The 13957-nt window shown below is 42.6% G+C and overlaps 1 protein-coding gene across 2 annotated transcripts in view; it reads left to right on the top strand.

Moving 5' to 3' along the window:
• GRK5 (G protein-coupled receptor kinase 5) overlaps positions 1–13957 on the top strand; it is a 147383-nt gene that overhangs the window by 115763 nt on the left and 17663 nt on the right. Inside the window, exons 5-9 of one of the 2 annotated variants that reach the window (XM_021529270.3) lie at positions 4931–5031; positions 7898–7990; positions 10126–10189; positions 10572–10712; positions 11813–12003. In XM_021529270.3, coding sequence (XP_021384945.1) covers positions 4931–5031; positions 7898–7990; positions 10126–10189; positions 10572–10712; positions 11813–12003 — 590 coding nt within the window. Of the gene's footprint in view, positions 1–4930; positions 5032–7893; positions 7991–10125; positions 10190–10571; positions 10713–11812; positions 12004–13957 lie in introns of those variants that run through there. The other variant, XM_031505298.2, reaches the window with a different exon arrangement.

Consider the following 13957-nt stretch of genomic DNA (forward strand, 5'->3'; position numbering starts at 1 on the left):
GCCTGTTCTTCTGCTTCCTTGTGTGAAAAATTAGAATAAAAAACCTTCATATCCAATTAAGTGGATTTCTTCACATCATCCCCCCAGAGCAGACCAGAACATGCAGAATAATTGATCCCTGCCCTTTTTATTTAAAATATTTCTATATTAAAATACCTTTATCAAGTTTCACCCTTGCTTTTCCAGACTAAACAGATCTAGTTCCTCAATGCTCTGGGCTCTGGGAATAACTGGGGACATCTGCTTCCCACCTCACCCCAGTTCCACAAATGGGAACCCCAGCTGCTGGGCTGCCAGAAAAATGCTTCTGTTCCTTGAAAGCACACCACGTCTTGACCGAGGTCATGCACAGTAAATGTTTGGAAAAGTTTTTTTTTTTTTTATGTCACAAGAAAAGGTAGAACAAACAACACATCTGTTGAAAAAGTAAAAGAGAAGGTCTTTTGAATGCTTCCCTTGGTACTGCCAGCACTTCAGCTTGTTTGATGAAGAATTGGATTTGCTGATGGATCAGCGGAAGGTCGGATGTCCCCCACACAGTCGCAGGGGAAGCACTGGGAGATGTTGTGAGTTGCTTGGCAAACACATAGAGATGACTTTAGGAGGTTTTTTTGATGGCTGTCCTGTTCAGTGAACTCAGCAAAGACTGGGTCTTGGAGGTCTGAGTGAAATTGCCTGTAGCAAAACTTACAGAGCTGTCAGAAAAGGAGAGGCCACGTTTTAAAGGGTAGCAATGCAACATGACATTCAAAACAACAGATGATGGGGAGCCACAGAGCCTGGAAGCTTTCATCTGATCTGAATCAGACTTTGCTACTCTTCAGTACTTCAGTGGTGTGCCAGGCCATGGGCAGCACCAGGCACTGCTGCTGGACAGGGCTCTGCTGGCATCCAGACTTTTTGTGGACACAAACACAACTAACCCTGAGCATATCAGCTGTTCTCGTGCCATTTATGGAAAGGGAAAAGCATCTGAGAGGAACTCTTCTATAAAGACAGAAAAGAAAATAATTTCAAAGTGGAGACTTTTCTCAGGGTGGGCTAATGGCACTCAGAAGTAACTGAATATCCATTTATTGTGTCTCAAATAGCCACTAACACAATTCCTAGTCACATTCTTTTCTTAAAAATTAAATGGGAGAGTATCATAAAACTGAGTTATTGCTATGCCAGCAAAATATTTGTAGAGAGGTTTTCAGTTTCTGGCCATAAAAGAGAAGGTACAGGAGGTAGGAGATTTTGGTTAAAACCTGGTAAAAGTATTGTGGACTTTTGGACTATTATTAAAATGTCTGATCAATAAGGATAGTGTGATGAGACAAATTTTTGTTGTAGGATCAACTTCATCACGCCTTGTGCTGCCATGAATCTGGTTTCAATTCCATCAGCTTTACCCTAGTGTTAATCAGTTGGTTTGACTGGCATAATTTCTGATTACATTCTTTTAAGTGAGATCAAGAATCTCTTTCTTTGCCTTCAGGAAACAGAGTAGCCATTAGGGGAAATATGGAACTATACTTGTAACTCCCCAGTGTTTTGTTTCGAATGCAAGAAAGTGTAACTGGTTTCTGCAGGTGTTTCTGAAGAGTTAGCAGAATATTCTTTGTCACAACCTCAGATGTAATGGTCTTAATCACAGAGCATGGCTCTCCTAGCTGCCACAGGACATTTAATATGTTGGAAAAGGTGTCTCTGTTCTCTTGTAAAAACCAAATTTGCTTTTACAGCCATTGCCCATAATGCAGCAGGAGAATGGTGTTAATAACAATTTCATTGTGGCTGCAGAAACCTTCTGCACCTCTCCAGGGAAGAAGCAACTTTTTCATCTGTAAATGGCCAAAGAATTACCTTTGGAAGCTTTCACTCTTGGGATCCAAAGGCTTGCACACAAAACCTGTGCTACATAATGGTTCTCCAGGGGGAAAAAAGTAGGTTGGTGGGTTGGGTTTTGGGTTGTAATTGTTTCTGGCTTTGTTTGAACTTCTGAAGGCTGTGGGTATGCACAGTATTCACACAGGGAAAGTGGCAGCCATGGCTGTTCAATGGGAGCAGTGGGAACTGGGAAGTCTCGAGGAGATTCTCAGGAAGGATCACACAAAGACTCCCTGGAGCCTTTGGAAAGAGTTGGGTATGTTCTTCCCAGGCATGTGGTGCCCTGCACTCTGTGAAGGGCTGTAGAACAGCACAAAGTGTTTTGCAGTGTCTACAGAAGCTTTAGAAATGATCAGCCTTTGTGACAAAAAAACCAAACCTTTCTTCCTTGTTATAGCAAATGGAGTGGTCTGGGGAAGTGTTTGCACTGCACTCTAAGGCTTTAATCCATGCACAGGATTTCAGTGAGTTCATGTCTTTGCCTACCTTGATATTGTTACCTTGCTCAAGTTTGTGCAGAGGAAGTAAAAACTCAGAGGTCAGCAATGAGTGGTTTTGAAAAACCAAGTGGTGACTGTATCTCCCACAAACTTGGAGAGAGGAATCAGTTTGTGTAATTTTTAAATACTTCCCACATTGTCTTACTTACTATTTCTTTTGCTCATTCTCCCCCCCTTTCACTACAAGAATTTAATTTCCTTTCTATGAATAAGAGTTAGCTGATGCTTATAATTTATTTCTTAAAATGTACTTAGATCTCAGACAAAGTTTGATGGAATTAGTACTCTCATAATGTGTCATGGGCATGATCTTCAACACTAACCTCAAGGCAGTTTACCTTCCACTGGGAAATGAATTCCCAAAGGGAGATGAAGTTGCCTGGCATGAGTAAGAACCAGGTCACTCGGTCTAAATGACTAATTATGCAGTTTAGTACTTAGCTTTTGGATTCCAGTTTTGACCTCTAAATGCAGAACAAGTTCCAGATGTAGCCAGCAGTAACTTCATTTTGAGGCCCCAGCACTTTTACTGAAGTGCTGCTCCATTCACATCAAAAGACACTCCTGGTCCACAGCAGCCTCAAAACTGTGGAGTTCAGGAGTGTTTTCTGTTCCCTGTAAATCAAAGAGATGATCATCTTGAACCAGGGCTTGGACCACTGGATTCACACAGCCACCTAGCAACTTTGGGCTTGTGTGTGAAAATGTGTATCCACTGAGTGCATAAATTTTAAATTAAAGGTATTCATTCATGTGCTTTCTAGCCAAATTTAACTGATAATCATTAGGCTTTTGTTCACATCTGAATGTTGCTTTAAAAGCCTTTGGTTCAGTCTGGTTTCCTGTCTTTTCCCCCAGTAGTTTCAGTGCTGTAGGGCTGGAAAACAGGAGGATTTTTTGTAGTTCTTTCATTGCTTCCCTCTTGCCTCTACTTACTCTTGAACCAAAACTGGAACTTAGATTTTGTTGTGGGCATGTATAGTTACCTCAGTGGTCAATCTGAGAAAATCTGGCTTAGTCTCTGCCTTTTAGATGTTAGCAGGAGGGGCTGATCTTCCTCTCAAGAAACTGTGAGACTTCTTAATTATTAGTAATCTACTGTGTCTGTGATTAAAAGTGGGTGTTCCCTAGGTATCTTTTGCTGAGGAGATGGAGGACTATATTGAGGAAATGAGGAAACATTTCAGGAAGGTCAGAGGTGTCCCCAGCACGTTCTGCAGATTGTCTGTCAAGGCTGAGCATTGCACAGCATGCACAGACAGTTCTGTAAACCATGTTCCTATTTAAAAACATTCAAGTGGAACAAACTTACTTTTTCATGTCACAAACCAGGATCATATTCACATTTCAGCAGTGGGAAGGAGAAGATAAAAGACTTAATTCAGCTTTCAACATGCTGGAGATTTTCTGTGGCTCCACCTCTGCCCCTTCCTCTGTCCTCATTCCCAGTGTTTTTGAACTCTGCCTGCAATGCATTTCAGTGCTTGCCAAGATATCTCTGACTAGGGGTGAGTTAATGAGAACATCTGGCCAGGAATGAGGGATGATGCTCTGTGCCCCACCCACTCAGCACATCTGGTGGTTGTGGGCATGGATGGGGGACCTTACTGAGCATTAAGGCTTCTGCAAGGAAAGAGGATTTTATCATCTATGGATGAGTTTATTGAAAATACCCAAATCCAATTGGTTATATAAAGGGACTGTCATGTACGTGGGAGAAATGCCTATAAATAGGTGCACACACACACACAAATATACACTTTGTATTATAATTACAGTATACAGTTAATGTGTAAGGATGTGAACTGCCTAAAAAACTGTCTTTTTAGATAATTAGTCCCAAAAGTCCTAAACTGCTTAACCATCAAGGAATATTGCAAGACACCTCTCTGTGGTAAGGTTTTGCAGAGTTGAATATACATTCTCTCCAAAGGGAGGAGAGGATGAAAAGAGTTTGTGTGGTTGGTTGGCAAAGTTCCTTTTTGAAATTATTATTTTAAAGCTGCTGATTTATTTTTGTCTAAGGATGAACTAAGGTGTCCAGATTCTTTTGTGAACATCTTTTTTATATATAGATAGGTGTAGATCTATATCAATAAGTACCAATGCTCTGCTCTTGTTTTGCATTGCTGGTTAAAAAAAAAATTATGGATTTTTCAGGCAGCACAATGAATCACCCATGAAGTGAAAACACTGGGCAAATTCTCTTTTGTTTAATAGAATGGGCTGTACACAGTTCAGGCCAGCACATTTTTCATGGGATGCAAGGGAGCAGTTCAAAGAATTGGCAAGGAGTGGGTCCTGCATATTCATGAGGCTGGGCAAGGAGGTGAAAGTACAGGAGAAGGCAGAAAAGCAATGTGAGGATAGAGTGGAATGTGGAGCGAGTTGCCACGGTATCCTATTTTACTGCTCTTTGACGTAAAGCTCCTTTGCTTTTACACAACCGCTGGAATTGAATGGAAGCAGCTCAGGGGCATCAATAATGAATGTGCCTCTCACACGTTGAGAGAGCAGAATCTCATTGGAGTTAATGTGCCCCTCTCTTCTCTCCCCAGTCTCCAGCCTACGTTCCCGAAGTCAGTCCAGAACTTATCCAGCAGACAGAGGAGAAACTCGAGAACAGCCCCTGCAAGGAGCTGTTCTCTCCCTGCACAAAGTAAGTATAACACGACACGCAAAGGGCTGCAGCCAGCAGCTTCTGAGGAATGAGGCAGGTAGAGACATTTCAGCCTGAGGCAGGTACCTTTGTCAGTCCTAGAGGCAGAGCTGACAAGCGGTGAAGTCATTTCATCTGAACAAAATATAATAAATATTTCCATGCCATTATATACGCTACACACAGGCACTTACTGTTTCAGGTATTTGACAGAGTGTTCCAGCCAAGCAAACCAGCCGTGGATTTCATGCTGTGTGAAAAGAGCTACAATGATAATGTATCCAAAGAAAACATCTCTGTTTCAAAGTGAATAAAAATTAAGTGGCTATACAGTCCATTTAGACAGAGGAATGTGCAAACTTGCTCCGCATGGCTTTTCCAGAAAATCTTCACCGGGAGAACGGGGCTTTTTTAATGCTTTCTGTCTGTCTGTGGCGCTAAAGCGAACGTGCATTATTTCCCCCTTTGTCTGGGAAAAGGCTTATCAGTTTCTGCAGCGATTTGTGCCATTATGTGCTAAAGCTCCAGGTATGCAATCTGCATTTGCAAACCCTGCCCCGAGCGCGTCCACGCCAGTAGATCATAAACCAATAAAAATATGAAAAGGAGGGATCATGGCACGCGGGCCCATGTGGTTTCTGGCGGAGCACGGTTTGTTTTCCCTGGGTGATGTAATGGGGATTTGTAAAATTTGCTCCGCTGTCATTCATTGTTTTGACTCATTTCATTGACCTTTTCTGGTTCCAGTTATTCTTTGCGTTGGTAGGAGCTGTGGGTTATTTCTGGCCTTCTCTTCTAGCACAGGCAGTTTCCTTGCACTGGCCTGGTGTCCTGTAGAGATGCTCTGTAACTCGCACCAGTTGTGGGTGCCAGTCCCAGCAACAAAGGCAGAGCTGTGCTCCACACAAACCCCCCTGGTGCCTGTTTCCAGTTCTCAAATCGGTTTGAAAGCTGACAGTTCCCTCTAAAATGCACTTTGTTGTTGCCAAAGAGGGGAACTAAAAAGCAAACAACTGCTGAAAGGCAGCTATTGTTCTTTTAAAATACATGCAGTTTTTAATTAACTGAATGGAAAGGCCGAGCATTGGACACCACTTAATGCAGGCTCCTTCCTTCATCCCTGCTAAAACTCAGGAACGAGCCAGGTTTGGGACCTTGTTAATAAATATGCTGATCATTTCACACAGACTGAAATGAGGTCAAAAGGAAGTTTTAAAAAATTGCTGTTGGTGTTTACTGTTGCTGAATGATGTTCATTTTGGAGGGGCTCACAGTCAGACCAGAAAAGGGAGGCATACATACAAATATGAAGCCTGCTGTCCTGGAGGAGCAGGGATGGGATGAGTTCCATTCACATCTCCACAGATAAAAAAATCAGTCTGCAGGAAAAGTGCATGTATGTAACTTCTGCTATTACCTTTAATATTTTGACTGTCTACTCCTGCCCTCCTCCAATATCACCTAGAAATCTGATGTTGAATTTGGACATTTATTAAAGCAAATTAAGACTTACTTTTATTTCATTTTGTAATATTTAATCCATTAAGAGAATCTGTTATGATCTGTGTCCAGTCAAAGCTAATGAAGACAGCAACAATTTGACTTGTGCACACTGAACATGTGCAATTACCTGCCTTCTCCAAATTGATGGTGCAAGCATTTAAAAAAAAAATATTGTAACAGCTGAGAAATTCTAAAAATACTAGCTCATGAATGGGGAGGAACTGAACTGAGGAGACACATTACTCATGGTGACTTGCTTGCTCAGAGAACTGCCCCAGGGTAAGATATAGACTATCATCCCCAGACTAGAGTAGTCATTCAGAGAGGATTTCCTCCTTCCAGCAAGATTTAGAAATGTGTCTGTATGCCCTTAGACACAGACACAAGTGTGTCTGTATACACCCAGACAGAAATGCTCATTTCTTGGGGCACTTTTCACCCTAACCCAACTTCTGTCCTGCCAATGCTGCCAGCAGAGGTGGATGCCGGAGCCCCAGTAAGCAGAGCAAGAACCAGCACCAGCAGTTGTTAAAACAGCATGACCACCTTCATTTTAGACAACTCCCAGCTCAGACCATGTTTTCTTAATTCCAAACATTTGGCCTTTCTGATGGGATGGATGCCTGATGCCCTCTGACTGTTTTCTGCCTGTCATAAGCAACAGAATTTCTTCTCATATTTGCAGACTGATCTTTGTATTCCTTTATTCCTTCCATTATGCAAAAGGCTCCATCCACTGCATGAGCCCCAAAATTATTTTCTTGATCCAGAAGCAAATCCACATCCCTATTCAGACTTTTCTTTCTCTGTTTTACTCTAAAAAGCACATAGCTCTTAGGAAATCCCCTTTGACTTTGGCACATGTACTAATTCTTCTATATATCAGGAATTGAAACTGAACTTTTTGCTCAAAATGATGCCTCAGATGGTCTCTCTTTGATAGAAATGGGCTTCAGCCAGAAATTTTCTGTCCAGATGTAAACATGCCTCAAAGTTTAGGAGCTCAGTAGCTGAGGATGTTGTTTCAGTTTACTAACAGAAGCAAAGACATTCACTGTGTGGTGGCTAACAACCTCTGTAAGAGTCCATTAAAGACAGTGGGAGTTGCCCTGATAATTTTCAGCAAGCAGCACCAGTATTCAGCACGATAAGGCCTCCTGTTATGAAATACATCAAGCACATCACTTTGTTTCTCTACTGAAACAGTCAGCAAAATAAAGTACACAATAAAGTGCAAAATAAAGTAGAAATAACATAATCCTACTGTAAAAGAAGTCTGGACTTTTCTCCTCTTGTTTTATTTATCTTTTTGGTCAAAGTTTAGGATTATAAAATGCTTATATATCCTTTTCATCTGAGATAGATCTGTCCTTGACCACCTCAGTGGGGAGCCATTCCAAGAGTACCTAAACAGCATGTACTTCGACAGGTTTCTCCAGTGGAAGTGGTTGGAAAGGTAAGTGTCACAATTTATTTTTTTTAATAAAAATAAATAAAAAGGTTTATTTTTACTTTCCATGCAAAGTCTGTTGAATATGCTGAAAATCGGACGGTTGAGATAATGTTTGCTTCTACAGCTCAAGTGTTCAACCATTTAGTGGGCTTAGGTACATTAAACATATTAGGTATGATTAATGTACATCCAGCAACTTCAGCTGTCTTTCTGTTTAGCTACCCTCTGAATGTGGTGACTTTTTGTCTGGACCAGTTGTCACTGTTATTAAATCACGCTAAAGAGAGGAAAAATGTGGCATATAGGTCCTCTCCCTGTATTTATTGGCTGGACATTCCTGAGCACATTTAATAACCAGGCACTCTTAGTGGGTATTAATTTGCAAGGAAAGGGCTTGTGCCTCTCCCTTGTCAGGGAGTGCTGCAGCAGACGGTCACTGCTGGGTGACAGTGACCTTGGGCTGAGAGAAGCCCCATTTTCCACAAATGGCATTAATTACGGCGGATGAGCTGGGCCGGATCCGTCAGTGCTGTGTGGCAGCAGGACGCCTCCAGATCAAAGGAGCTGTGCCAGTTCCTCTCCCTGGAAAGCTGCAAAGCTGCTGCTCAGGAGGGGTGGGCAGAGGGAAGAGCCATTTCATGCCAAGGCATGCTCCACATGCCATCTTTCTGAGCCCAGCATTTACTCTTCCATTTCAATTAAAAAAACATTGGGTGATTCATCTCTAGCCAGGCTATTTCCTATCTGTTTTCACATTAGGGATAAGGAATTTTCTGCAATGCTTTGAGGATTTTTTTTTTTTTTTCCATTCCCCCAAGTGTGACAAGCTATTGGATATGCCTGGCTTTAGAAGCTGGGAGAATTGTTTTTAGGATTAGCAAAGAGATGTTAGTAGCATGGAGTGTTCAACAGCTCCTTCTGACAGCCTGCTGGCTCCAAAGGAGCAGTCACAGAGTCCATTTATTCCAGGGACATTGCTGAACATGTAGTTATCACTACTAATTGTTGCTTTTAACCCCAAAACCATTTCCAGCAGCATCACGGAATACTGAAAATAACATCTTTTCCTCTTCCAGTTTTTTACTGTCTGCATACTATTCTTCCCCTACTTTGGAAAACATTAATGGGCGTTAATGAAAGGATTCACTTCAGCATTTATTGTTCCTTGTCGTCAACCTCATCATCCCTGTGGTGGGAGCAGCCACGTTCCTGTGCTCCCTCTGCCGGCTGGCTGCCTGCCAGGGGGGAGCAAGGAGGGCAGGAATGTTCATATCCACTGCTGGCATCCTTGTAAAACGTGCTGCTGGATACAAAATGGGATCTCGCTGAACCTGGAATCCTTCTTCTGCCGGGTCATAATACTTCTACAGTAGCAAAGTAAAAGCTGGATGTAAAGTTGGAGCCATTCTGGTGGAGCAGATTTTGTGGGAAGTTGTACAGGGATTGTGTCAAGTGATAGGGAGCACTCTGCCCTCTGAGACAGACTTATTTAACCTTAATTTAGCTCTTGCCCCTTTCTTGCCTGTGATGCTCCCGCAGGAAGCAGGGACAGGCTTTCACCTTGTCCTCCTGCTCTCCCAGCCTGCAAGTGTCACATAAATCCACCTCTCCTACTCCCAGGATTGCTTCTGCCTTTGATTCATATGGGTCTCATGTTTTGTTTAACACAACAGAAGTATGTTCTGGTGGTTTGAATGCTGGATCTCTTTTTCTCATCTTGCTGGCCAAGCAAAGCAACGTGTTAGCCCACTCTATATGTCGTAGGAATTAATGGGAATCCTACTGAAAGATCTCAGGCTTCTTTGCTTAACAAAGGCCAAAGCTGTATAATGGAGATTCAGAGCCCTCCTTGGTCCTAAGATGCTAGCAGAAATTATACTGATGACTCACTAATGTGTTGTATTTTATTACAGCTTAATATGTTGGAATTGAAAAGTTCAAGCCATACATAGTATTGAAGTAATGCAATTACATAATTATATATTATATTATATTATACGATTACCTTGAAATAATGGGATTATATAATATTTATCTATTTTGCTTTTCAAAAGTATGCTCTGAAATAAATAAATCACAGAGAGTGCATTAAACACAGTGTGGTGGGGGGTTTATTTATTTATTTCCTTTTCTTCCAGGCAACCAGTAACAAAAAACACGTTTAGGCAGTACAGGGTACTGGGGAAAGGCGGCTTTGGGGAGGTGAGTAATTCTGAAATTTTCTGTTAAGTGTGTTTCTTACTTTTTGAAAACTGCAGGTATAGGAGCCTGATGTGACAGAGGCAGCTTTACATTAATTGCTGACAATTCTACTTAACCCCTCGTGACTCTGTAATCTCAAAAGGACACTTTCGAGAGTTATTTTGTGTTCAGCTGTTGCATTCACAGTGGGATTGGGGTCACAATTTATTTGTATTTTCCTGGTGTCTGGAGATGGCAGCAGAGGCAGGGGAGGCGCAGATTGAGAGATTAAAATCTGCACAGACAAAAGGAGGTGGGAGAGGAAGCAGGCGGAGGAAAGTGAACTAATTAAAGCAATATTCAGGTTTGGCGTTACGCGGCAATCGTTCTGCTCCGTTCGCAGGTCTGCGCCTGCCAAGTGCGAGCCACGGGCAAGATGTACGCCTGCAAGAGATTAGAGAAGAAGAGGATCAAGAAGAGGAAAGGCGAATCCATGGCGCTCAATGAGAAGCAGATTTTAGAAAAAGTCAATAGTCAGTTTGTAGTGAGTATTGCTGGAGCTCCGTGGTTCCCTGCTCACCTGCGCTGGTGGAATCCAGTGCTTCCTCCATCTCCTGCTCCTGGGAAGGTGCCAGAAGCTGAATCCCTTTGCTTTGCACCTTAGCCCTGCTCCCTGTACCTTTGCTGAGTCTCATTTTAGGCTCTGGTCCATCAGAAGTGCAGCAGTCAAGGGGCCTGTGCCTGCCATGGGATCGTGATGTGTTTTACAGCCTTGGCTTGCATCACAGCTGCATTGGGATGAGCTGTTCTTATCCAGCGTGATTACCTGAATTCCCGGGGTCTGGGGGAGAGACTGAAGGAGATTCAACCCAAACAGATCAGATGAGACTGCTTGCAGAAGCATCTAAGCAGTGAGGTGGAGCTGGTTGGCCTGATGCAGGGCTCTCCTGAGTCACACCAGCTCTTGTGCCTCCTTTAAAACTTCCCTTAGATTTAGAAAAAGTAAAAAAAGGTGTTGTCTCAGCATCTGTCATGTTCTTTATACTTATTTCTGGAAACACTGTGTATACAACAGATGCAAGGTGTTTGCTTACATGTTTGCTTGCCTCTGCCAGAGGATGGCACATATTTAAAAGTGATGGGTGGATTTTGGCTGGTCTGATTTTTCCTTGGGCACCCACCAGAGCCTCCAGGGATGATGCTGACCTTCACATCTCCGTGATGGTTCATTTGATCACCCCAGGACTGGGAGATCTGGGTCTTCCAGGGAACTCACTGAGATGCAAAACGGTGAAGCAGGAGGTGTAGATTCCCTTGATGACTAAGATTTCTCATACATGGGAAAATATGCCTGGAATTAGTATGTTTGTTCAGCCTCTGAAGCCATCTGAGCCTTGAGGGTTTTTAAATAGGTTGGATTCCACAAATAAATAGGCTGGATTCCACAAATTAATCTGTAGAATCCTAACATCTGACTTTTCTTTTAAAATATATGTTTGACACTGTAAGAAAGCCCATACCAAATTCAGTCAATGTATTTATTTTTTTTTTTTATTTTCTGGAGAAAACCTTTAATGAAAAGCTAGCACTTCCTTCTTAGCAGCCATCTGAACTGTCACAACTGTCCTGCAAATGTTTTTCTAGGTCAATTTAGCCTATGCCTATGAAACAAAGGATGCACTGTGTTTAGTTCTGACCATAATGAACGGAGGTGACCTGAAGTTTCATATCTACAACATGGGAAACCCAGGCTTCGAGGAGGAAAGAGCTTTGTTTTATGCAGCAGAGATTCTTTGTGGCTTGGAAGACCTTCACAGAGAAAATACTGTGTACAGGTAAGCGCTCTCTAGAGTCCTAGGATGTCTTTTCTGGGTAGGAAAGAATTGTCTGCTTCCTCCCTTCTTACTGTGGTGCTGCACAGCTGAGATGCCTGAGTGCTTTGGTTGAAATTTTGCAGAGCCCTGTATAAATACAGCATGATACAGTAATCATGGAAGGAAGCAGTTGCTTCCCTAAATACATCCTGTGTAAATTATCCAGAACCAGCACAAAGCTCCCCAAACCTTACCTCAGTGTGCACTGGGCAACATAAAAAAAATTATGGAAGTCCCTTCAAAGGGATTTCATTATAGAATTGAGTTCCTAGTTGGGATGAAATGGAGAGCATTCCATCCAAGACTCTATTTTAATTAGTTAGGTTATTTTGCACGAAGGGCTGCAGCATGTGAAAAAACTTCTATTGCAGAGGGTATGCAACCCCAAGAGGGAGTCTGAGACACAGGGCATGGATTTCCACTGGTGAGTGTGATTAGCTGGATGGGATCAGGATGATCCTGGTGTGCCAGCCGTGGAAGGGGGCCCGTTCCCAGCCACACAGCAGAGCATCCTGCTGGCAGCATCCCACCATCCGTGGGTGCAGCCAGCGGGCACAGCGCTGCCCGGCGCCGCCGCTGCCGCTTCCAGGAGGGCAGATCCCGAGTTCTCAGCTTCCAGTTTGGCTTGCAGCTCTACACAAGCACTTTTCCAGGGCAGGCTGGATAAGCAAGCAGATTGCAGACAGAGTTCTTGTGACTCCACAAGGATTTATTTTTTTTAATCAACAGCCACTGTAGTTGTAAACAACGGTTCTTGTTTGTCTTCATCATCCCCGCTTGTGAAATCATCATTGCTGGCATTCACAGCAGAAGAGGGCCTGTAAATTGATGAAAGAACTTCCAAGGACAATGATTAATAGACAATAAGATGCTATTTTTAAAAGCCAAGCCACACTTTAAATCATTTTATGTGCCTGGGTATAATACATATGCTGCATGCGCTTGTATGCATAGAAATTGCAATATTGTTGTTCCTTGGAGGTATCTAACAAACTGACACTTGGTTGCCTTGCATCTCACTAGCTGGCACACAGAGGGCAGACAGATAACGTGCTGATTTAGTTGACACTCACCCAAGAAGGAAGTTCTTTCTTTCCCCAAGGAATAAAATGGTACTAGAGTGTCTAACGTCAATTGAAAAATCAAATTGTAAGTGAAGTGTCTGTCTTCCTTTTCCCTTAGAAAACCTCCTACCACATTTTCAAATGTTTTAGGAGGTAATGTAGTGTTTCACAATCATAATTTATTGAAAAAAATGACTGCTGCATTCCTAACATGGCTGGCAAAATGCCATACTAATGCCATTTTCTAATAGAACAAATCAGATCTGGCCACCTAAAACAGTGCGTGGCTCTGAGAGAAATGGCACTTACTTCCTTAAGCAGGAGTTTTCATGCTACTCTTAAAAGAGCTGCTACTTTACACCTCAGATGGCACATTCATTTTGGTGATGAATGATACTACATCCTTGTAGGTGACATTTTCTTGCAGTATGTCAGGAGCATCTGCAGAGACCCCTCATTTGTAATAGCACAGCGTGTTGTGGGACCCGTGAGAAGTGCTATATAGGTCAATAAAATATTGCAGCTAAATGCTACTGCCTTCTCAAGGCGAATAATTCATCACAAAACACTTATTCTTCAGACTTAATTTCATTTTCCCTAAACAAAATGCTCCTGAGTAAATCACAGTGTTGGAAAATGCATCCCCATCTCCTGGGCTGCTGCTGACGCACGCTGCAGACGTGACCCGGGAGAACAACCAGGCTCAGAGTCAGATTTATCTCATTCAGAATTCCCTTGTCAAACATGGCACTTGTGCTACATTTCTCAACTGCATCATGTTAGTAAAGGTCAACGGGTTGGTTGTTCGTGGAAAGCAAATGCAAAAAGCTTCTGGTTCTCCTCAAATTCTT

This window comes from Lonchura striata, chromosome 7 (genome assembly GCF_046129695.1).
Source record: "Lonchura striata isolate bLonStr1 chromosome 7, bLonStr1.mat, whole genome shotgun sequence".
In the NCBI taxonomy this organism is placed as follows: domain Eukaryota; kingdom Metazoa; phylum Chordata; class Aves; order Passeriformes; family Estrildidae; genus Lonchura; species Lonchura striata.